The sequence below is a fragment of the Eschrichtius robustus genome, chromosome 4 (assembly GCF_028021215.1).
Source record: "Eschrichtius robustus isolate mEscRob2 chromosome 4, mEscRob2.pri, whole genome shotgun sequence".
Taxonomy (NCBI): Eukaryota; Metazoa; Chordata; class Mammalia; order Artiodactyla; family Eschrichtiidae; genus Eschrichtius; species Eschrichtius robustus.
The window spans coordinates 133252858-133279158 of record NC_090827.1 but is presented as its reverse complement, the minus strand read 5'-3'; the positions used below and the strand labels follow the sequence as shown (position 1 = coordinate 133279158).

Sequence of the window (26301 nt, the reverse complement as noted above, 5' to 3'; positions counted from 1 at the left end):
GAAAGATTTGTTTCCATCTATTCAGTGAGGATCAAGTGAAATGAAAACTAAAGATATTAAATCCTGTTTATCAAGCACAAATGCTTTCAATAAATAAGAAAATGTGACTGTACAAGTTGGTCTGCATTTTGAAACACCATATACAGACAGAATAATCTTGAAAAAGATGAACAAAGTTGGAGGACTCACACTTCCTGATTTCAAAACTTAATTACAAAAGTTACATTAATCAAAACAGTGTGGCAATGGCATAAAGACAGACACTTATAGATCTATGAAATAGAATCGAGAGCGCAGAAATAAATCCTTACAAAGGTGGTCAAATGATTCTCAACAAAAGTGTCAATACCATTCAGTAGGGGAAAGGACAGTCTTTTCTACAAATGATGCTGGAAAAACTAGATGATATCCACATGCAAAAGAATGAAGTTGGACCCTCAGCTAACCCTATATACAAAAATTAACACAATATGGATCAAAGACCCAAACATAAGAGCTACAACTATAAAACTCTTAGAAGAAAACATGGGCAAAAAGCTTCATGACATTGGATTTGGCAATGATTTCTTGGATCTGATGAAAGGCACAGGAAACAAAAAAAATAGGCAAATTGGACATTTTCAAAATTGAAAACTTCTGTGACTCAAAGGCCACTATTAACAGAGTAAAAATGCAAATCACAAAAGAGGAGCAAATATTTTAAAATCACATATCTGATAAGTGATTGTTATCCAGAATACACAGAAGACTCCTAAAACTCAAAAGAAAACCAAACAACCCAATTCAAAAATGGGCAAAGGACACAAGTATGACATTTCTCTAAAGAAGATATACAAGTGGGCAATAAGCACATGAAAAAAATGGTCAACATCACTAATAATTAGGGAAAGCAAATCAAAATCACAATGAGACATGATATCACACCCATTAGGATGGCTACTATCAAAAAAAATGAATAGCAAGTGTTGACAAGGATGTGGAAAAATTAGAACCCTTGTGCACTGCGGGTGGAATGTAAAATGGGGCAGCCATTATGGTAAACAATATGGCAGTTCTTCAAAAAAATTAAATACAAAATTACCATATGACCCAGCAATTCCACTGCTGGGTATAAAACCCGAACAATTGAAAGCAGGGTGTCAAAGAGATATTTGTACACCCAATGTTCATAGCAGCATTATTTACAATAGTCAAAAGGAGAAGCAACCCAAATGTCCATCAACAGATGAATGGATAAACAATATGTGGTATACACATACAATAGAATTATTATTCAGCCTTAAAAAGGAAGGAAATTCTGACGCATGCCACAACATGGACAAACTGGCTAAGTGAAATAATCCAGTCACAAAAGAAACACATACTGTATGATTCTACTTAAATGAGGTACCTAGAGTAGTCAAATTCATATAGACAGAAAGTAGAATGGTAATTGCCATGGGCTTGGTGGAGGGGGGAATGGGGGTAACTGTTTAATGAGTATAGAATTTCAGTTTTGCAAGATGAATAGTTATGGATATTGGATGCACAAAAAAGTGAATGTACTTAACACTACTGAACTGTACACTTAAAACGGTTAACTTGGTAATTTTTATGTTTTAAATACATGCATTACAAAAAGTTTACATTACTTTTACCACATTATTAAATGATTTTTTAAGGGATATTGAACTAAAATAAACACAGAGCCAGATTCTTAAATCACTGTGTCAAAAAGTGTTTAAAAAAAAAAAAAAAGTGTTAGATTTTCAAAACCTAACATAATATCATTAATCATACTGCTCTTGAAAAGAGAGCAAAAAAGTATTCATATGGTTAACAAAAAACTAAGAATATACTTTCAAAAACACCATGTACAATACATGAAAGAAGATATACATGAAATATAATTCTGATGAGTTCAGAATTTTGAAAAAATTAAAAATAAGTTTTTAAAATTTTACATTATAAATAGGGAGAAGGAGACTAGAAAAACAACTATAACATTAACAGCAAAGAAAAGAAATAAATACTCAATACTTATCTTCCATATCCCTTCACAAGAAAAATAAATAGTTAAGCTCAGTTGTCTAGGACAAACATTTTAAAGAAAACGTAGTTCATTATAAGGGAAAAGATGACCTAATTGAATTATTTCCAGGCTCTATGCCAAGAGAAAACCTTTTATTAAAGAACTCTTAGTCATCATTAAGGCACTATTGGAACTTTTTGAGAAAACAATGGTGAATATAAAAGTGGCATCAGTGGAGATGGGAAAATGTTACTTTAATTTTCACAAAAAGGGAAAAGATAAATGTTTAGAAACTAAAAATTGTGGCCCACAGGGCAAAAGATTTGCTAGCTGTAGATAAACATTTTGAAAACCCTTAGGGGAAATGCATTTTTCATGAGAAGCCAATCATAAATATCATTTTCTGATAATTAAATTAGATGCATGGGAAATTCTGTAGATATATTTTAACTTGATTTCAACGAAGTCTTTTAGTTCCTTGAGGGTAGAGAATAGGTCTTACTTGATTCTAGATTCCTAGTATTTACCACAGTCCCTGGAAGTTATCACAGTCCTAGTATTTACCATAGCACATCCTCAAAACATAGATTTATTGATTCAAATGCATGTGACGGTTGGAAAGAAACGGGGAAAATATTGCTGGGGACATACCTAGGTGGGTTGATAGCTTATAAAATAATCACATATAAAGAATTTCCATTGATAAACTGCCAGCATGGATAAGACACCAAAATTATCATACCCAGCCCTAAAAAATTAATTAATAAATCTAAAAAATAGTGAACAGAAATATGAAAATTAACAAAATACTTTCCTAAGTACTTATTTAATCCAAACTATGACAAACTATCACTATTTTGAAAACAATGAGAAAGACTACACATCAAAACTTAATAATGGTTTTAATTAAACAACAGAAAAATTAAAATATATGGAATAAGAACTGAACTTAAAGAACAAAATGACTTTAAGGAAAGTATTACAAGAGAAATATTAAAATTAATAGGTTATAAACAAACAAAAAAAGCCCAGTCATACGGTGATTTGAATTTAACTAGAATTTATTGTCACTGTTTAAATCAAATTTAAATGTTTTTCTTTACTAAAGTTGCCTCATTTATAGCTAAACCAAAATGTAATCTAACATGAATGAATACTGACAAAAACTGGTTACTATGCTAACATATATATTCCTCAAATTGATTAATATTTAATAAGAACCACTGTCATTTGATTATGTTACTGTTCACCAGGCACTGGTTATAAGCTTTGCATCCATTATTTACTGAATCCTAATGACAGCCATAGTAGGTATCTATCCTTGTCTCCATTTTTCAAATGATGAAACTTAGGCTTAGGAGGCAAACAACTTGTCTTGTCCAGGGTCAATACTCAATCCTGAGCGATCTAATTGTGGAGTTTACACTCTCAACCTATTTGCTATGTTACCTTAGGCCCTTATTTTCTCAACTAACCCTACCATTACCGAATTTAACATAGGCAAACTTAACAAAAATTGCATTAAAAACCTCTACGTGTGAAGTGCACAGTGTTAAGTTCATAATAAGAATCCAGTAAGTTACAGAGAAAGCTAAGTTTCAGGACTCAAACCCATCTACAATCTGACAAGTTGTCAGACAGTTCAGCAACATGTTTACATCTCTGGTGTTGAAATATACAAGAGCATTTTAACTACTATTAAATAAGTCAGCAATCAGCAATGGAAGAAAATTATTCAAATCCTGCTACTTCTATCTTGTAGTTGCCAAGTAACTCTTCATTAACATAAATCTTTCAGGTGACTCTTTCTGGAAAATGATACACTTTAAAAACACTACTTTATAATCAAGAATATTTACCTGATGTTTCTGAAATTCTTGGTTCAGTTTCAGCCAATTGTAGAAGCTCATCAAGAGCTAATTTTGCTGCATTTGATCTAGACTCCTTTTTATTTTGTCCCAGTCCAGTCTTGTATTGAATACCATCCACCACAGCACAAAAAGCAAAATATGGTCCCAAAACATTACCTTGAAAAATAACTCAGAATGAATGTTGTAATACTTCACAGTATGATCTTGCAAAAGATGTCTGTGACATAGGAAAACATCCCAGTACAACTGCAGAAAACTATCTCAGCCTATCAGTTATTCTGCAGAGCCAATACAGGTTAAAAGTAAAGCGGAGTGGGCCCCTGAACTAGTTCTGAGGAATCCTTCAAGCAGCCAGTTTGGCTCCAGATTCAGCATGAACAATAGGGCCAGCTTAGAGTACATGTCACACACAGAGTGACAGTGCCTTGTATAATGCCTGGCAATGGTAAGCATCCCAATATCTATCTAATGACCAATGAGAGGGAAGATGTGGAGCCTCTGGCAACATGTCTCTTCTTTCGAACTTCAACACCAATGAAGTTGAACAACTCCTACCCTCTGAGTGCCCTGATACTCTTATAAGCTCCGGAACAGAAGGAATCCCTTTGAAGAAATCTTACGTTTCTATCAGGGAGTCACAATAAGCAATCCAACCCATCATAGCCTTACGGTGTGTGTGGGGGATTTACAAGGAAAACCAAACAGTAAATAATAATAAAAAAAGATATGCTAAAGAACTAAACTGTCCAGTCATCCAAAATTACCGGAAAAATTACCTTTACACAGTTACATTTACCTAGTTTTCATATTTGCCTGATGAAAAATGAAATGGAACCATCTTCTAAATTTACAAGCCAAAGATTTTTCTGGTTCAAGTTTTACTCGGTATTCAGACTACAGGAGGCCTTTTTAAGTCTCCATTCCGGTTACAAATGGCTACATACAGTGTCACTCCATATAAGCCTCATTATTATTGTATTATCTTGTTTTCTTACATATTCCATTAACTGCTGGGTTTTTCTTTAAGATGTACATCAAGATTTTAGAAGCAACTCCAGACTGCATCAGGGTAAACTGTTTTCCTCCTAACATCTATGACCTCAGTTTCCCAAATTCCTTCCTTCATGATCACCTGGGTTCCAATCCAAATTTAGTAAACTTGAGACTACTTTATATTTTTAACAAGTGGCCCAGATGATTCTTATTTGTGAGATATTATGTGTCAAATTTGTTAATAAGTACTCTGCGTCAGAGTGCTGAGACTTTTAAGCTTCATCCTGTTTCTACCCCAAGTTCTCAAACTTGATCATCATCTAAATCCATACTAAAGAGCTTGTTAAAAAATACTGACACTCTGGTTTTTCTACCAAATCTACTGAATCAGATTATTCAGCTAGTACTATGCACATAAAATGAACACCATTAACAATCACTAGATTGTGTTTTTGAGTTTTTGCTTGGTTCAACGAAGAGCTGCCCTGATAAGTTTTTTTCATACTGTGACCAATAGTTTACATTTTCCAAGGGCAGTTTGAGAAGAACGGCAGAAAGCTAACTAATTACACCAAAATTCAGTCCATAGTATTGATCACATGAAGTTATCCAACTTACAGTGATAGGACCTAGGAAAACTTCACTTCATTATTAAGACCTATTTTTGTCACCTGTTAATTTTCCTAATCACTAGTCATAAGGTTAAGAAATCAGAAACCTCTTTCTATCTTTTACTAATCTGTACTCCTGTAGCCTTCCACAGGCCCAATCTGCTAACAGATTCTTTTGGCAGGGGACAGTTTAACAGAGAATGGAGAAATTTAGTCACAGACAAGTCTGCAGACAGAGAATCAATCAGGTAACTACTATTTTCCCTTATACTTTATAAAAATTAGGTTCTGAAGTATAAATTGCAGAAGCCAAATTTGATTATAATTTTTGTTAGGCATCATCATCACAGAATACTCATAAAATCATCAGAGTCCAAATATTCAACATCCCTACAAAAGTATATTTATGCTATAAGAAGTACTTACACTTGAAAGTAATCTACAAGGCTGATGAGATTTCCGTTAAACTAGCCATACACAAAAAATTAAAATTTAGTGATTTTAGAACTTTTGTATGAGTAAATTTAGAGGCTCAAAAGGCTAAAGAAGGGCTTCCCTGATGGCGCAGTGGTTGAGAGTCTGCCTGCCAATGCAAGGGACACGGGTTCGAGCCCTGGTCTGGGAAGATCCCACGTCACGGAGTGGCTGGGCCTGTGAGCCACAATTGCTGAGCCTGCGCGTCTGGAGCCTGTGCTCTGCAACAAGAGAGGCCGCGATAGTGAGAGGCCCGCGCACCGCGATGAGGAGTGGTCCCCGCTTGCCACAACTGGGGAAGGCCCTCGCACAGAAACGAAGACCCAGCACAGCCATAAATAATAAATAAATAAAAATTAAAAAAAAAAAAAGGCTAAAGCAGTATGAACATAAAAATTTCTTAAGTACCCTTGTCAAGACATACTAGCAATCATCTAATGCCGACATTAGGCAAATAAACAAGATAATCAAATTTTGTACCACTTATATACTCTGTTTTCAATAGGAAAATATTTTCTAGCACTGGAACAACCAGATACAACTTCGCACTTGCCTGCTGTTACTGTTTCCTTAAGGTCAAGCTGAACCCGCTGCATTTGCGCAAACTGATGCAAGGCTGATACAGGATTTATCTCTCCACGCTTGTATTTCATTATAAATTCCTTAGATATTTTTTTCGGAGGAAGGAGAGAATTTGAAATAGATGAAAGACCTTTGGAGAGCAATGGTTCTGGAAAATTACCTAAAAATAAATGTTTACGCTTGTCAACTTGGTTAAATTAAAAAGAATAAAACAAGCAAAAGCACCAAACACTTTCCTAAAATGGAAGGTGTTCCAGACACATTTAGTCACATGTGTTTTTCATTAACAATGAGTTTCTACTACTAAAGAAGTGTAACCTGTTATTGTATATATCTTTTAGAGTACTAAGACTATTTTGCAAAGTGCTATCATTGTCATATAATTAAGTGATATCAAAGAATCCTAGAATTTCAGTGATGTCAAGGTCTTCAGAGGCTCTCTAAGCCAGTTTTACCCATGATGTCACTAAGGCCTAAAATGTATTAAGACAGATGTGGGACTAGAACCTAGTTTCTGCTTCCCATTCACTATTTCATATTACCTTTCACGTTGAATTCAATCAAATTTTTAGTGTGTCTGTCCCTGCTTTACACTTAACACTCTGCTAAGTGATATGTGGAATAGAAACCAGTATAAATCCAGTCCTCTCTCCTGAAGGGAATGACACAGCCTCACCTCAAAAAGGCAAGACACACTGGAAGTGGTTGTACACCCAAGTGGTAAAGAACAATTAAGTCAGTAGCCAGGGGAAGGATTTCTACTGTGCTGGGAGTCAAATCCAAGTTTCAGTTGGGACATGGCCACAGGTAAATGGATATATATCCAGGAAACATTTAAACTGGGGGCTCAACAAAACTAACTGGCCATCTCAGAATCTTAAAGAACATAGGCGTTATTACAAGTGTAAAAGAGTTTGTACCCGTCACTTGCGTAACCTTGGATGCCATGTTCGACAGGCTGTAACTTTCCGAGGAACACCCTGTGGGTGTGGTTACCGTTTGGGCTGATGGCTGAACTGGCAAGTTCTTTTTCAGCATCTGGGCAAAGCTGGGGACCCGAGAACTCTGAAACCAGTCATCGTGGCCAGACATTTTCTCACCTACAAATTGGAAGAAAATTGTCAGAAGACAAAAAAAAAAAAGTACTACGTAAGCTAAAAATACTCTGAAATAAAAACCAACCACATTCCCATAAGCGGCCTTTATACACACTCACATGACAAGCGCTAAACCTCTAACTGACGTCACGACTGCTCTGTGCCTACACTTTTACGGGTGACATAACTGTCTCTCCTAAATCCCTCCCCAAAGCACTGCTACAAGGAGGAAAGAAGGGACGAGGTGGTCGGTGGTGAAAAGCCCTTCCTCGGGTGTCAGGGAAAACAACAACAACAAAAAGAATACATTTGAGACCCGCAGCGGCCCGCCCGTTGGCGGCCTCCCAAATCCCAGCCCAACTCCCACCCACCAAAATTGTCCTTCTAACCCTGCTGGCCAGACCCCTCCGGCGGGCAGCTCTGACCGAGCCGCAGGCCGGGGGCTCGCCGGCCGGCCGCCGCCGATGCCATGGCTTCTTCCTCCCTGCCTCAACCTCTCACTTCAGACCGCTCCGCCTGACAACCAGGCAGCCAGGGCTGCGTCTTTCAAAAGGCGGCCTCGCGGCGTCCCTGCAGGCCCGGGACCGACGCCCCCGCGCCCTGCCTCATCCAATCACCAACCGTCTCCTAGGCCCGCGCTTCCGCCCCCTGCGTCTGTGCCTGTGCCTGCGCCTGCGCATGCCCGCCGCGCTCCACGGCTTGCATCGCCAAGCGTCGGGACGCCGTGGAACGTCGTGCACGTTTAAGGCCGCGGGATGTGCGCCCCGCTCTCCGAGAGAAAGTGGGTAACCAGGCCCCCTGGCCGCCTTGACTGCTGGAGCACGCCGGTAACGTCGAGCAGTTCGGCCCCTTCACTCTCCTGCTCGACGCCCTCTACGCACACCTGCCCCCTACCCACTCCATCCTGACAGAGCACTGGAATGGGGCCTCCTTATCTAGGGTCCTTGGAGGCAGTCCTAGGGCTACCTGTGTGTGTGGGTAGTTTAAAGGAAACCCTTCGCTTTGTCCCCAGTTATACTCTGAGAAGGTCCGTGTGGACAGGGTTTGGCCTCACGGTGTCTTTATTGTTTACAGGAAAAAAACCACCCTGGACTCTTGCAGAAGCTTCACATGGGGCCAAGCCAGGAACAATCCTGAAAACAGGTATGGCAAACCCAGTGTACCTGTCCTCAATTCTTTGCTCTTGTGAAAATTGAAGGAGGCTCTGGTGGAGGTGTTGCTGAGAGACCGTTGAAAATATTTTAACTAGTATTTTACTAAACGAGTTTTGGCATGTAACTCATGGAATTGAGTGAGAGTGTTATAACAAAATTTAAATGCCCCTCTACTTCTTTACGTGGGAAAGGCTTCTCGAGGGTTAAATCACTTTAAAAGAAAATAGAAAAAATAACAGAATTGATGGTGTGCTACCTCATTATAGCAAGAAGTAATATCCATCCACAAATACATGGGTTAATTGGGAGAAAAAACAGCATCATTTCTCTCATTAAGTAGTGCATTTTCAATAAAAGCAGCATATTCTTTAGTGGTTATCAAAATGTGTTGATTATGACGTTTTGATCAAGTGCTCGTTGATAACTGTAATGATAACTCAGTCTAGGTTATTTTTCCTTTAATATTTAGAAACTTTTGCTTACAGGAGATTAAAAAGTTCAAATGTTGCCAAGAAGTGTGCCAAGGATGGTGAATAAAACTTCTAAGTACAAAAATATATAATTACATTAGGATCAATTTGAGTAAGGACACGGAGTGGAAATAGAAGCTAAAGAAGTAAAAGGAATGGTTAAAAATGACTCTTAAACATAAAGCATATGTATGTAATGTTTTATTTTGAAATAATTTTAGATTTACAGAACACTTGTAAAGATAGAGTTCCTCTATACTCTTCCATCCAGTTACCCCTAGTGTTAACATCTTACATAGCATAGTACATTTATCAAAACTAAGCAATTCACATTGGTACAAAACTACTAACTGTACTATATACTTTATTCGGATTTCATCAGGTTTTTAATTAATGTCCACATTCAACCCAGGATACCGCATTGCACTTAGCAGTCATGTCTCTTTTGTCTTCTGTGGTTTATGGTAGTTTCTCAGTCTTTCCTTGTTTTTTATGACTTTGATCCTTTTGAAGAGTACCAGTTGGATATTTTGTAGAATGGCCCTCAATTTACATTTGCCTGATGTTTTCTCATGCTTAAACAAGAGTTAAGGATATTTGGTAAGACTACTATGGAGGTGAAGTGCGCATCTTGTGGCATATCAAGGAGTACATGATATCAGCAACTATTAGTGGTGATGTTAACCTTGACGACTTCGTTAAGGTTGTGTCTGTCAGGTTTCTCCACTCTGAAGTTACTATTTTCCCTTTTCTGTACTCTGTTAGAAGGAAGTCCAGCATACACACGAGGGGAGGGAAATAGAGATACACCTCCTGGAGAGAGGAGTATCACAGTTTGTAGACATATGTTAAAACCACCATGTTAATAAATATTTTGAGGGAGATAATTTGAGGCTATGCAAATATCCTGTTTCACCCTGGAGTTTGACTAATTTTCATTTTGCCTGAAGGAGTTATTACTGCGGTATTCTTTTTTTTTTAAATAAGTTTTCTCAGTTAAATTTCTTCTTTTTTTATTAAAATATAATTGATACATAACATTATATTAGTTTCAGGTGTAAAACATATGATTTAGGGCTTCCCTGGTGACACAGTGGTTAAGAATCTGCCTGCCAATGCAGGGGACACGGGTTCAAGCCCTGGTCCGGGAAGATCCCACATGTCACGGAGCATCTAAGCCCGTGCGCCACAACTACTGAGCCTGTGCTCTAGAGCCCACGTGCCAGAACTCCTGAACCTGCGAGCCACAGTTACTGAAGCCTGTGAGCCTAGAACCCGTGCTCTGCAACAAGAGAAGCCACCGCAGTGAGAAGCCTGTGCACTGCAACGAAGGCCCAACACAGCCAAAAATAAATAAATTTATTAAAAAAAATACGATTTAGTGTATGTATATATTGCAGGTTGATCACCACAACAAGTCTAGTTAACATCACCACATACAGTTATAAATATTTTGTTTGTGATAAGAACTTTTAAGATCTACTATCTTAGCAAATATTGTGCATAACATCCCCAGGACTTATAACTGGAAGTTTGTACCTTTGACATCCCCACCCCTTGCCTCTGGCAACCACCCATCTGTACTCTGAATCTATTACTTCATTTTTTAAAAATTCTATATGTAAGTGAGATCATACAATATCTGTATTTCTCTGTCTTATTTCCCTTAGCATAATGCCTTCAAGGTCGATCCATATTGTTGCAAATGGCAAGATTTCCTTCTTTCTATGGGTGAATAATATTCAGTTGTGTGTATGTATTCATATGTGTGAGTGTGTGTGTGTGTATATATATATATATATATATATATATAATCTTTATCCATTTTACCATTGATGGACAGTTAGGTTGTTTCATGTCTTGGCTATTGTAAATAATGCTGCAGTGAACGTGGGGGTGCAGATATCTTTTCCAGTTACTTTATTCATTTCCTTAAGATAAATACCCAGTGGTGGAAATGCTAGATCATATGGTAGTTCTATGTTTAATTTTTTGTGGAACCTGTATACTGTTTTCCATTACCAGTGAAGGAATTTACATTCCCATTAACAGTGTATGGGAGTTCCCTTTTTCTCCACATCTTCACCTGGTATTTCTTTCTTTTTTTTTTTTTTTATTGGGGTATTGTTGTCTTACAATGTTGTGTTAGTTTCTACTGTACAGTGAAGTGGAGTTCCCTGTGCTATACAGCAGGTTCTCATCAGTTATCTATTTTACATATATTAGTGTATATATGTTAATCCCAATCTCCCAATTCATCCAACCCCCCGCATACCCCCTTGGTGTCCATACGTTTGTTCTCTACATCTATTCACCTGTCATTTCTTGTCTTTTAAATAATAGCTGTTATCAGATGTGAAGTAGTATTTCATTGTGGTTTTGATTTGCATTTCCTTGATGATTAGTGATGTTGAGCGTGTTTTCATGTACCCGTTGGCCATTTGTATACATTCTTTGGGGAAAATGTGTGTTCAAATCTTCTTCCCATTTTAAAAATCAGATTGTATGGGGTTTTGATATTGAGTTTTATGATCTCTTTATATATTTTGATATTAACCCCTTATCAGATATACAATTTGCAATTTTTCCCCTTTCCATAGGTTGCTTTTTCATTTTGTTAATGGTTTCCTTTCCTGTGCAGAAACTTTTTAGTTGAATATAGTCTCACTTGTTTATTTTTGCTTTTGTTGCCTTTGCTTTTGGTGTCAAATTCAAAAAATCATTACCAAGACCAAAGTCAAGGAGCTTACCACCTATGTTTTCTACTAGGAGTTTTATGGTTTCCAGTCTTATGTTCAAGTCTTTAATCCTTTTTGAGTTTATTTTTGTGTATGGTGTGAGATACTGGTCTAGCTTTATTTTTTTGCATGTGGCTGTCCAGTTTTATTGGAGAGACTAACCATTGTATATTCTTGGCTTTTTTATCATAAATTAATTGACCATATATGCGTGGGTTTATTTGTGGGCTCTCTGCTCTATTCTGTTGATCTGTGTGTCTGTTTTGTGCCAGTACCATACTGTTTTGACTACTGTAGTTTATTGTGTAGTTTGAAATCAAGAAGCATGATGCCTCTGGCTTTGTTCTGTCTCAAGATTGCTTTGGGTATTTGGGATCTTTTGTTGTTCCATACAAATTTTAGTATTGTTTGTTCTATTTCTTTGAAAAAATGCCATTGGAAATTTGAGAGGGATTGCACTGAATCTGTAGATTGCTTTGGGTAGTATGGACATATAAACAATATTAATTTTTCCAACCCATGAGAATGGAATGTTTTTCCATTTATTTGTGTCATCTTCAGTTTCTTTCATCAGCGTCTTACAGTTTTCAGTGTACAAGTTTTTCAGCTTCTTGGATAATTTCTTCCTAGGTATTTTACTCTTTTTTGATGCAATTGTAAATGGGATTGTTTTCTTAATTTCCCTTTCTGATAGTTCTTTTTTTTTAAATTTATTTATTTTATTTTTATTTTTGGCTGTGTTATATCTTCGTTGCTGCGCACAGGCTTTTCTCTAGTTGCGGCGAGCGGGGGCTACTCTTCGTTGCGGTGCGCGGGCTTCTCATTGTGGTGGCTTCTCTTGTTGTGCAGCATGGGCTCTAGGCATGCGGGCTTCAGTAGTTGCAGCACGCAGGCTCAGTAGTTGTGGCTCATGGGCTCTAGAGCACAGGCTCAGTAGTTGTGATGCATGGGCTTAGTTGCTCTGTGGCATGTGGGATCTTCCCGGACCAGGGCTTGAACCCGTGTCCCCTGCATTGGCAGGCAGATTCTTAACCACTGCACCACCAGGGAAGCCCCTGATAGTTCTTTATTAGTGTATATAAATGCACCAGATTTTTGTATGCTGATTTTGTATCCTGCAACTTCACTGAATTTGTAAATTTGGTCTAAGTCTTTAGGGTTTTCTATTTGTAATATGTCATTTGCAAATAGAGATCGTTTTAATTCTTTCATTCCAATTTGGATGCCTTTCATTTATTTTTATTGCCTCTAGCTAGGACTTCCAATACTATGTTGAATAAAAGTGGTAAGAGTGGGCGTCCTTGTCTTGTTCTTCATCTTAGAGGAAAACCTTTGAGCTTTTCACTGTTGAATATCATGTTACCTGTGGGCTTGTCATAAATGGCTTTTATTATCTTGAGGTATGTTCCCTCTATACCCAATTTGTTGAGAGTTTTTATCATAAATGGATGTTGAATTCTGCATATATTGAGACAATTATATTTATTCTTCTTTTTGTTAACTTGATATATCACATGGATTGATTTGCAGATGTTGAACCATCCTTGCATCCCTGTAATAAATCCCACCTGATCATGGTGCATGACCCTTCTTTTAATGTATTGTTGAATTCAGTTTGCTAATATTTTGTTGACGGTTTTTACTTCTGTGCTGATCAGGAATATTGACCTATTATTTTCTTTTCTTGTGCTGTCCTTGTCTGGTTTTGGTGTCAGGGTAGTGCTGGCCTCATAAAATGAGTTTCGGGATATTCCTTCCTCTTGCATTTTTGGGAAGAGATTGAGAAGGATTGGTATTAATTCTTTTTAAATGTTTGGTGGAATTCCCCAGTGAAGCTGTCTGGTCCTGGACTTTTGTCTGTTGGGAGGTTTTTGATTATTGATTCAGTCTCCTTACTAGTAATTGGTCTGTTCATATTTTCTACTTCTTCCTGATTCAGTCTTGGTAGGTTGTGTGTTTCCAGGAATTTATTTCTCCTAGGTGGTTCAATTTGTTGGTGTATAATTGTTCATAGTAGTAGCTTAGGATCACTTGTATTTCTGTAGTATCAGTTGTAATGTCTCCTCTTTCATTTATGATTTTATTTATTTGAGTCTTCTCTTTTTTTCTTGTTGACTCTAGCTAAAGGTTTTTCGATTTTGTTTATCTTTTCAGAGAGCCAGCTGTTAGTTTCACTGATCCTTTCTATTGTCTTTTTTTCCTCTTCCAGTTTTATTGAGATATAACTGGTATCCAGCACTGTATGAGTTTAAGGTGTACAGCATAATGATTTGACTTATATATGTCATGAAATGATTATCACTATAGGTTTATTGAACATCCATCATCTATATAGATATGAAATTAAAGAAAGAGAAAAAAATGTTTTCCTGTGATGAGAACTCAGAATTTACTCTCTTAACAACTTTCATACATAACATACAGCAGTGTTAATTATATTTATCATGTTGTACTTTACATCCCTAGTACTTATTTATCTTATAACTTGAGGTTTCTACCTTTTGACTGCCTTCGTCCAATTCCTCCTCCTCCTAATCCCTACTTCTGGTAACTATGAGTCTGGTCTCCTTTTCTATGAGTTTATTTGTTTTTGAAGTATAATTGACCAACAACATTGTGTTAGTTCCTGTTACAGAACATAGTGATTTGATCTTTCTACACAGTTCAAAATAATCACCACAATAAATCTAGTTACGATCTGTTACCGTAAAAAGATACTACAGAGTTATAGACTGTATTCCCCACACTATACATTTCATAACCTGTGACTCATTTATTTTACAACTGGAAGTTTGTACCTCTTAATCTCCCTCATTTATTTTTTTCCACCCCCTCCAGCCCCCCTCCGGCCCCCCTCCCACCTGGCAACCACCTGTTTGTTCTCTATATCTGTAACTATGTTGAGCTGCATTCCACAGGCCTGCAAGCCTTGTAATTGCCTAGCCTCAAGACTGAAGAAAGAGCCCATAGACAGCGATAGCGGCATTGGTGGTTTATTGGATAGGAGATCTTACACATCTGAAGCAAGGAGTTCCTGGAGCAGCACTCCACCATATATGGCAGACAGCAGGCAGGTCATAGCAGCTGTCATCGCTACTAGGGGAAGAGGGAGGTTACTAGTTGTAGGTGGAATTGACGTCAGGTTGGCTTATTGGTTACCAGGAAAACCAGCAAAGGGGCATGTCCCTCATAACCCCTTTGATAAACTAGGAGGGCAGAGCCTTTCTGATCTAAAGGTTAGAACAATCACTGTCTGAGGCTGGGGGCAACCATGTAGGCAGTTACTGATTAGGCTCTATGAATGAGAGAGAAGGTTAGTCATTTGAGTAGCATGTAGATAGAACACGTACTGGTTGAGCAAGGGATGTACAGAGAGCAAGAGAATCTCCATCTTGAGTGGCCTGATGGTATATTCTGTTTCTGTTATGTTTATTCATTTGTTTTTTTTTTTATATTTTACATATAAGTGAAATAATACAGTATTTTCTCTCTCTACGTGACTTATTTCACTTAGCAGAATACCTTCTTGGTCCATTCATGTTGTCGCATATGGCAAGTTTTCATTCTTTTTTTCTGCCTGAGTAATATTCCTCTGTGTGTGTGTATGTATATATACATATGTGTATGTTTGTGTACCACATCTTTGTCCATTCATCTTTGGTGGGTACTTAGGTGGCTTCCATATCTTAGCTATTGTAAATAATGCTGCTATGAACATATATTTTTCCTAATTGATGTTTTTGTTTTCCTTGGATAAATACCCAAGAGTGGAATTGCTGGATCATATGGTAGTTCTATTTTTAATTTTTTAAGGAATCTCCATACTGTTTTCATAGTGACTGAACCAATTTACATTCCCACCAACAGTGTATGAAGGTTCCCTTTTCCACATCCTTGCCAGTATTTGTTATTTGTTGTCTTTTTCACGATAGTCATTCTGACAAGTGTGAGGTGGCATCTCATTGTGGTTTTGATTTGCATTTCTTTGATGATTAGTGATGTTGAACAGCTTTTCAATTTTCTTTTGGCCATCTGTATGTCTTCTTTGGAAAAATGTCTGTTCAGATCCTCTGTCCATTTTTAATAGGGTTGTTTTTTTGATCTTGCGTTGTATGAGTTCTTTTATATTTTAGATCTTAACCCCTTATCAAATGTGTCATTTGCAAATATTTTTCTCCCATTCCGTAGGTGGCCTTTCATTTTGTTGATAGTTTCCTTTGCTCTGCAAAAGTTTTTTAGTTTGATGTAGTCCCGTTTGTTTATTATTGCTTTTGTCCCCTTGCTTGAGGAGACATATCCAAAAGAATATTACTAAGGCTGATGTCAAAGAGCTTACTGTGTGTTTACTTTTAGAAGTTTTATGGTATCTAATCTTATATTTATAAGTATTTAATCCATTTTGAATTTATTTTTGTGCATAGGGTGAGAGAGTAGCCCAGTTTGATTATTTGGCATGTAGCTGTCTAATATTCTCAAGACCATTTGTTGAAAAAGCTGTCTTTTCCCCACTGTATATTCTTGCCTCCTTTGTGGTAGATTAATTGCCCATATAAGTGTGGGTTTATTTCTGGGTTCTCTAGTCTGTTCCATTGATCTATGTGTCTCTTTATGTGCCAATACCAGACTGTTTTAATGACTGTATCTTTGTAGTATAATTTGAAATCAGGGAGCATGATACCTCCAGCTTTGTTCTTCTTTCTTAAGATTTTTTTTTTGGCTATTCAGGGTTTTTTTGTGTTTCCATACAAATTTTAGAATTATTTGTTCTAGTTCTGTGAAAAATGCCATTGATATCTCAAACTCTTGTGGCTAAGTAGTCTACTTTGTTCTTAGTGCCTCTCTGTAGTTGAGCGTGTGCCAAAATCTTTCAGTGTCCCAAAGGGGAGGATTTCAATCATTACCTAGACGCAGACTGACTGGAAGCTGGACCCTCAGGCAGCAGCTTTTAAAGTTTGAAGACTTTCAGGGGAAGACTCAGCAGTGGGCTTTTCTGTTTCATGGGAAGACTCAGCAGTGGGCTTTGCTGTTTGCTCCCTCTGCATTGAGTTCTGGGGTGACAGCTAATTAAGAACTTTTCTTTGTTTGCCTCCATCCCATTTAACCCACAAACCCAACCCCTACTAGCCACCAGAGTCAGGCTATCAAGAGCTGTGTCCTCTGGGTGGCAGCTACAAAAGCTGTGGTGCCAGGCATGTGCACAAGCTCCTTTCTCAGAGAGACACTGGTGACCTGACTTGGGGCAGAGGGAAGGCATGAAGATGGCACCCACCAGCCTCTCTGGTCTCTGGAGAGGTTTTCAATGGTCCCTTATATACTTGTTTAAGTTGAAGCCTGCTCCTCAGGCCACGGGTAGGAAGATAAATTAATAAGCTTCTTTCACAGAAAGACTGGGCATGTCAGTCTGCTGCTTCTCCACTGTGCCCTGGGGGAATAGCCAGTTAAGAACTCTGTTTTTTACAGTCCTGTGGGACTTACGAATATAAGCCTTTCTGTCCAGCAGAGCCAGCAGTCAAGGGGTGACACTTGCGTGATATGCACAAAAACTAGGGCACCAGATATGTACATTAACTCCTTTCTGGGAGATACCATGACCTGGAGTTAATGCAGAGGGAGAGCACAAAGGTGGCTTCTGTTATCTTTGGAGAATATTTCAGTAGGGGCCTAGAAATGTGTGTTACCTTAGATGCCTGCCCCTTAGACCAAAGCTTTAAGATAGGCAAATAGACCTCTTTTACAGAAAGACTGGGTGTTTCAGTCAGCTTCCTCAGCGCTGGGCCCAGGATGTCCTCAGAACTATTTCTCAGTTCAGAACTGTTTCTCAGTTCACTATAGCCTTGTGTGTTTTGTGGATGCAAGTCCTGTGTTGCTAGATGTTTTGGGGGCTCATCTCTCAGGTGCACGTCTTAAAAGTTGCCAGGTGTGGGGTTCAGACCCTTTGCTCCTCAGGGAGAAGCTTGGAGTTGTGAGTTTCCTTCTGATTGTGGGTCACCACACTAGGGATGGGGTTTTCAGCAAGGTTGTGTCTCAGCCTCTCCTACCTGTTCTGATGTGGGGTTTTTTGGTCGCCCATTGCGTAGGAGTCTCTCAGCTAGTTTTGTGGTTTCTTTCAGAGGAAATTGTTTTATATGTAGCTGTATATTCAGTGTGTCTGTGGGAGGAGGTGAGTTCGGGATCTTCCTACTTCACCATCTTGAACCATAACTTCTACTGTGGTGTTCTAATGGTGATTTTCTGTTTCTTTCATTCCTCTTACATTTGTTGTTTGGAATTCTTTTTAAGAAACATTTGTCCCCTTCCCTTACATACCAGTGTGGAGTCACTGATATTTATTTTATTATTTGGGTATAATCCATTACTGTTATTATTTGTCGTTCAGATTATTCCAGCATTGGGAGCTCTTTCATTGTTGGCTCCTGTGCCCTTTTGACATGTTCCCATTTTAAAGAAAGTATTTCCTTACTTTCTGGAAGATGTGCTTGTATTTTCCACGCTCTACACCTAAAATTGGCCATTTCTCCAGGAAGCCCTGGTTAATTTTTACTGGATAATGATAATGAGAAACTAAGATCTTGGAACTAGTTGTACTTGTTGCTTTAGAAGTGTCATTGCTTCTATGCTTGCACAGAAAACAGAACTAGTAAATATATTTATGTATGCTAACTCATATATGCAGACATATTTGTATTTTGGTATCTATACATAATGATGAGTTTATACCTTTGTCTGTAATCCAACACCACAACATTCATTCTAGCCTTCCCCCTCGCCTGTGTGTCTCTTCTTACTCTGACAATGAGAAATGTGGCTATGTCTACAGTTTATCTGTTGAGCACGTAAAGTAGTCGCAGATTTGTTAGCCAGTATCACTATGAGAAAAAAATTTACCGACTAAAGCACAGTGCTTAGTTCTTTTTTTTTTCTTTAGTCTTACATTATCTGGTCAGAACACTGTTTTCCAGAGTTACTTAGGTCAGTTGTTTTTCCATCCCCTTCAGTGAGGTCATGTCATGGTTTTATAACACAGTTATATTCATTTGTCACAGTCTGCATTTCATCCTGGCATCCCTGTTGGTCTTTTAAACTTGCATACAGTTAAGCTTACTTTCGTCAAGTACAGTTCTGTGGGTCTTGACAGATACATGGAGTCATATATTGACCACCTCAGTTCCATGCAGAATGGTTCCATCACCCTAAAATTTCCATATGTGACCCACCTCTGTTCCTTCCCTTTACTCCTGGAAATCACTGGTCTGTTTTCAGTATAGATTTTTTTTTTCCTTTTCTATAATGTCATACAAATGGTATCATACAATATGTAACCTTTTAGATCTGGCTTCTTTCATTTAGAAAAACACATTTAAGATTCAGCCAAGTTGTTAGGTGAATAAATAGCTTATTCCGTTTTGTTGCAGAGTAGTGTTCCATTGTATGCATATAACACTGTTTATCTGTTCACCTGTTGAAGGACATTTTGGTTGTTTCCAGTTTTTGGTAATTATGAATACAGCTACTTATCCTAAGTAGGATTGCTGGGTTATACAGTAAGTGTCCTAGTCTGTTTGGGCTGCTGTAACAAAAATACCATAGACTGGGTGGCTTAAATAACAGATATTTCTCATAGTTCTGGAGGGTTGCAAGTCCAGATTGCTGGCAGATTCCGTGTCTGATGAAAGATGCCGCTTCCTGGTTCATAGATGGCCATCTTCTTGCTGTGTCCTCACATGGCAGAAGGGACAAGAGAGCAATCTGGAGTCTCTTTCATAAGGGCACTAATCCCATTCATAAGGGCTCATGATCTAATCACCACTCAGAGGTCCCACCTCCAGTTACTGTCACATTGGGAATTAGGTGTCAAGATATGAATTTTAGGGAGACACCAACATTTGGTCCATAGCAGTAAACGTATACTTAAAATACTTAAATTTAGAAAAAACTGCCAGAATTTTCCAGAGTGACTATAACATTTTTGCAATCCCACCAACAATAAATAATTCCTATTGCTGTGCACTCTTACCAGCATTCGGTATTGTTAGTTTTTTTAACTATTATTTTAGCCATTATAGTAAGTCTTATGTAGTGGTATCTAATTGTGGTTTTAATATGCACTTCCCTAATGACTAATGATGTTGAGTATCTTTTCATATATCTTTGCCATTCTTTAGTTAAGTGTCTGTTCAAGTCTTTTGCCCATTTTCTAATTGGAAATTTTCTTATTAAGTTTGAAGAGTATTTGTATATTCTTTATACAGATCCTTCATTGGATGTGTGGTCTGCAGATATGTTCTCCCAGTTTGTGGCTTGAGTATTTATTCTCTTAAGTGTCCTTGTAGATCAGAAGTTTTTAATTTTGATCAAGTCCAATTTACAGGCATACCTTGGAGATATAGTATGTTCAGTTCCAGACCACTGAAATAAAGTGAGTATCATAGTAAAGCGAGTTACACGAATTTTTTTGTTTCCCAGTGCATATGAAAGATATGTTTACACTATACTGAAGCCTATTAAGTGTGCAATAGCATTATGTCTAAAAAAACAATGCACATACCTTAATTTAAAAATACTTAATTGGTGAAAAATTCTAACCACCATCTGATAATACAGGCTTGCCAAACATTCAATTTGTAAAAAAAAAAAAAATGCAGTATCTGCGAAGCACAATAAAGCAAAGCTCAGTAAAACGAGGTATGCCTATGTCAGTTTTTTCTTTTATGGATCATGCTGCTGATATTGTCTCTAAAATCCAAACCCAAGGTCACACATTTCCCCTATGTTTACTTCTAGACAGTTTTATAATTTTAAGTTAGGTGTATGATATATTTTTCCACTTGGAGTTAATGTTTTGTATAAGGTATTAGGATTATGTTGAGCTTCTTTTTTTTGTTTTTTATGCCTATGGACATCTAGTTACTCCAGCACCATTTGAGAAAACTATTTTTTTTCTATTGAGTTTCTTTTGCACCTTTGTCAAAAAACAATTTGGCATATTTATGTGAAGACTACTTTTCCTTAAAACACTGATTAGAACTTCCAGTAAGATATTGTATAGGGGCAGTGAAACATTGCTTTGTTCTGGATTTTAAAGGGAAAGAATTCATTCTCTCACCATTAACTATGCTGTCAGCTATAGGTTTTTCACAGATGTTCTTTATTAAGCTTAGGAAATTCTCTTCTGTTCCTAATTTGATGAAGATTTTTTTTTATTGTTAATGGATGTTGAACTTTCTTGAATGCTTTTTTGTACCTTTTGAGATCTTTTTCTTTTTTTTTCTGTTCAGGAAGCATTTTATTGTTGCTCCAAGTTTAAGAATTTTCACTGACAGAAAATCAACTTTTAGAAACTCTCCCGCATTGCTCTGCTCAGCTTCTGAATCTTGGGTTTTGCAGACATTCAACATATTTCTCTCCAATACGGACAATCATTTCACCCATGATTGATGGATCAGTCTTAACTTCCAATTTCAATACTTGGCCTTTACTTAGGAAGCTCTTCAGGACCGTTTTTAATTCAGTAAGAGTGGCTTCATCTAAAGAAGTTGCAGTGGTAACTGTGCAAGGTGCTTCTCCACGGTGGACACTCATTGTAGAAAAGGCAGAAATGACTCCAGCGATATTGTTCAAGCGACCATTTTCAGCAAGCAAATTGAGCAGGTTGGACATGAGGGGAGAAAACCTCTCTTTTGTTGTCATGTCATTTAGGCTTTTCACTTTAATGGAACGCTTTGCATAGGGATTCATAATAGAAGCAGCCGTTTTGGGTTCCTTCAAGATTTGTGCTATTCCTTTTCTACTTGCTTCAGTTTATCCTGTTTAAATGCAGCAGAATAAAGAGCAGTGGCATAGTGAACTTTGATGCCATATATCTGAACAGGTGGCCTCATCACAAGCTTGGCAAATGGCCTGACCACAGATGTGCTGAAGCATCGCACCTGCAGGGAGAGCCCAGACACTGCTGGGGTGGCCGTCTTCTTCTCGGTGGCTGTAGGTCAGAGATCTTTCTTTTAAAATTTAGTTTGTTAATACAGTGAATTACATTGACTGATTTTCAAATGTTGAACCATCCTTGAATTTCTGGGGTGAACTTCACTTGTGTGTTATGTATTATCCTTTCAATATATTGCTGTGTTCAATTAGCTACTATTTTGTTGAGGATTTTTGCATCTGTGTTCATGAGGAATATTGGGCTATAAGTGTTTCTTTGTTGTAATATCGTTGGTTTTAACGTTAGGATAATTTGGCCTTGTAGAATCAGTTGGGAAGTATTCAGTATTATTCTCCTTTCTGACAAAGATTAGGTAGAATTGGTATTATTTCTTCTCTGAATGTTCTGTATTTTACAGTAAATTTTTCAGAATTTTCAGAATTTTTTCAGTAAAACCATCTGGGACAGGAGTTTTCTTTTTTTGGGGGGTGGGGGGGAGAAGGTTTTAACCTACAAATTCAATATCTTTAATCAATATAGAAATATTTATGTTATCTATTTCTTAGGTGAGTTTTGGTATTTTGCACCTTTTAAGGGATTAGCGTATTACATCCAAGTTTTGTGTAATTGTGTCAAATACATGGCCATATAATTTTTTATTATTATTATCTTAATGTCTGTGAGATAAGTAGTGATATCCCCTCCTTTGTTCCTAATATTGGTAACTTGTGTCTTCTTCAGCCAGGCTAGAGGTTGATCAATTTTATTGATGTTTTCAAAGAAGCAGATTTTGGCTTTATTGATTTTTTTTCCTGTTATTTTTCTGTTTAAATTTTATTTATTTCTGCTCTAATCTTTATTATGCCCTTCCTTCTTCTTGCTTTGGATTTGTTATTCTTGCTCTCTAATTTCTTTATTCAAACATAGTTTACTGATTTCAGATCTTCTTTTCTAATATGAATATTTAATTCTATAAATTTCCCTCGAAGTACTGCTTTAGCTGCATCCCACAAATTTTGATACATTTTCATTTTCATTTAGTTTAACATATTTTAAAATTTCCCTTGGGACTTCCTCTGACTCATGGCTTACTTAGAAGTGTGTTGTTTAATTTCCAAATATTTCAGGATTTTTTTTCAGATATCTAGTTTAATTCTGTTATGGTTTAAGACATACTGTCTTTGTATGATTTCTATTTTATACTTGTTAAGGTTTGTCTTAAGGTTGAGTATGGTCTGTTTTGTGAATGTTCTGTTTGAACTTGGGAAGAATCTATATTCTGCTGTTGCTGGGTGTAGAGTGTTTTATAAATACCAACTAAGTCGAGTTGACTTTTAGTGTTGTCCAGGTCATCTATATTTCTACTGATTTTCCTCCTGCTGGTTCTATCAGTGACTAAGAGAGGCATCTTGATACCTCCAGCTATAGTTGTGAATATGTCTGTCTTTTCATTCCTATCAGTTTTTAGTTTTTACGTCACATATTTTAAAGTGTAGATGTATATACATATAGGATTATTATGTCATCCTGGATAATTGACCACTTTATGCCACATCACTGTTTGGTCTGATAATATAATATTCCTTGTTGTGTAGTTTATTTTTTATGAAGTTAATATATCTACTCCAGCTTTCTTTTAGTGTTTTCATGATATGTATCCTTTTGTTTTAAACCTATCTGTATCTGTATATATAAAGTGAATTTATTGTGGATAGTGTATGGTTAGGTTTTGTATTTTTATCCAATCCAATAATTTTTTTTTTTTTTACTGGTGTGTTAGGCAATTCACATTTAAAATGATTATTAACGTGGTTGGATTAAAATCTTTAATCTTAAGGCTAGATGTTTTCTGTTCCATTTTTTTTTTTGCTGACTTCTCTGGGTTTAATTGTACATTTTTTTATGATTCCATTTTATCTCCTCTGTTGACTTAATATTTACATGTCATTTAAGAACATTTTTAGTGGTTGCTCTGGAATTTACAGTAATATTTAAAAATAATCTGAGTCAACCTTCAAACAATATTATACCACTTAACATCTGTATATTAATCTTATAACAGTGTATTCCCAGTTCTTCCCTTATATGCTGTAAACACAATATATTGTTACAGCTTTTTTGCTTTACATAGTTAATTATCTTTTACAGCAATTAAAAACAAAGATATTTTTGTTATCCTCATTTACTTTCAACACTCTACATGTCTTTATATAGATCCAAGTTTCTGACTATTTCATATTCATTCGGAAGTGTTCCTGCCCCTTTTTCAGATGTAATATTGGGGCTAGTTCTCCCAGCGGTAGAACTTTCTTTCCTTTTTATTCTCCTCCAGTTTCAGTGGGTTTCCACCAGTTGCCTCAGGCAACAATTTTGTTGCCCTTCCCTCTGCAGATTAGACTTGTATTCCTTAGGAGATATAGAGGACATGGGTCTGGTCAGTTTCAGTGGTGGCTGTTCTTCCCAGTATCTAGCCAGCATCATGGGGGAAGCTTTTTCAGGACTCACCTTGATTTATCCTATGAGCATCTTGTGGGATTCCTGGAGAGAAAGCTTACAGGAAGGCACAAAAGCCCATAATCTGGTTCCCAGGGACATCACAGTCTTATTCTAGCCTATGCTTAGCCTATCTGATTAGTTAAAAATTACTGGCTGTTTCTTCTTATTAGCTTGTATGGCATTTGTGAGCATTTGGCCCAAGTAAGCAAATGCTCAGGTCCTGTTTGTCCTTATGCCTGTCTCTTCAGATTGTCTGTTAGTTGTTTACACTATGACCTCAGTTTTCTGATGGGTTCAAGAAAAATTGTTAATTTACAATGTGTCCAGCTTTTTTTTTTCCTAAGGGTGAGCACAGTGCTTTTTTCCAGTTCTCTGCCTCTCCAAGGTGAAACCTCAAGTTCTCTGATTACGTATTTTTAAATGAATAATTCTGGGCCTGAAACTCCTAGGATATATCTTGGATACATATAAGAAGAGTGATCTAACCCCCCCACTACCCTGATTCTGGTGATGCTGCACGTTAGAATGAGCTAAGGGGACTGTCATTTTACGTTGCCAAAGTTTACCCAGGTTGCCAAATACCTGTTGGCCGTTTCTTTATTGTTTCAGCCCCAGTCAGCATGTTCAGTTTTGCATGTGAGTGCTGTAGAGATACAGTGTGATGTTTTGGGCCCTATGTTTTAAAAAGTGATTAAAATTTTAACACAGCCAGAGTATGATAAATTTTAGGTGAGATTTACCTGACGTAGGCTCTGGGACAGATCATCCACATAATTTGCATAAAATTCCCAGTGAATTATACAGTAAAAGTTTAAGTAATTTAGTGTTTAAGGCATTTCAGTGTAACTTAAATGACCTTGTATTTCAAAACTATATGAGTGTTGCTTATGTGCTGATTTTAGTAAACTGCTTCAGATTTAATACTATATAAATATTGCTATTAGTTAACAAATGATTGATTGCCTAGTGTATAAATGAAAATACACCAGGTTTTTAAATCCTTGCTTTCACGTTTCTGACATACTGATGTAAAGTTAACTAAAACATCAGATGGCCAAAATATACTATATGACTTGAAGGACATCTTGGGAACTGTTGAACTGTAGTACTTTCATCCTTCATACTTGACATGACTCTCCCTTATTATTTGACAAGGAAAACTGGGAAATTGGGTGTGGTAGTGAATTCCCCATCTCATACCTGACACCATCATTAACCAAGTTGTTCAAGCCAAACACGCAGGAGCAAGGCCATAGTGTAAGGCTGTGAACAAGGACACCAAGCCAGGGGGGGACGTGGGGCTGAAGTATACCTTCAGTCTGCTAACCAAGCTGTATGCCTTGGTTTGGGTCTTCTATGGCCTGAAGAACAAATGTTCTTTCTAATTTCTAATCTCATTAACGTAATTTCCTTGGCCATGACCGGGAACTATCACTGACTCCTTTCTTTCCCTCCAGCCTTATTCCGCAGTTGGCTCTTTTGGTTCTGTCTCCATAATGCCCTGAATGAGTTCATTTCTTATCACTTCCACTACTGCCACCATTGTCCAAGCAACCATTGTTATCTCTTTCTGGGACTTTGCAGTAGCCTTCTGACAGGTCTTCCTTCTTCCAACTCTTGTCCCTTTAACCCACCAGTAAGCCATTTTCCATTTTACTTTCAAAAGAGTTTTTTAAAAATAGAAAAAATATATTATTTAGATCTGAGAAAGAAGTGGGTGAAGATAAACGTGTATATGAGAGGCAATGTTAAATAACGGTTTAGTAATTAGGTTTTTGGAGTTAGCACAGTGTTTTATTTATTTATTTTTAAATTAATTTTTGGCTGCGTTGGGTCTTCGTTGCTGCGCACGGGCTTTCTCTAGTTGCAGTGAGTGGGGGCTACT

At 37.2% G+C, this 26301-nt stretch overlaps 1 protein-coding gene and 1 pseudogene across 2 annotated transcripts in view; both read right to left on the bottom strand.

Annotated features, from left to right (window-relative positions):
• The window catches only part of ADAD1 (adenosine deaminase domain containing 1), a 47499-nt gene extending 39865 nt beyond the window's left edge, over positions 1-7634 (bottom strand). For both annotated transcript variants that reach the window (XM_068542332.1, XM_068542333.1), the window contains exons 1-3: positions 7463-7634; positions 6514-6702; positions 3871-4038 (exon numbers count right to left, since the gene is read on the bottom strand). In XM_068542332.1, coding sequence (XP_068398433.1) covers positions 3871-4038; positions 6514-6702; positions 7463-7634 — 529 coding nt within the window. The remainder of the gene's footprint in view (positions 1-3870; positions 4039-6513; positions 6703-7462) is intronic.
• Positions 7635-21332: 13698 nt separating this feature from the next.
• Positions 21333-23328, bottom strand: LOC137763539 (ATP synthase subunit O, mitochondrial pseudogene; annotated as a pseudogene).
• Positions 23329-26301: the final 2973 nt, after the last annotated feature.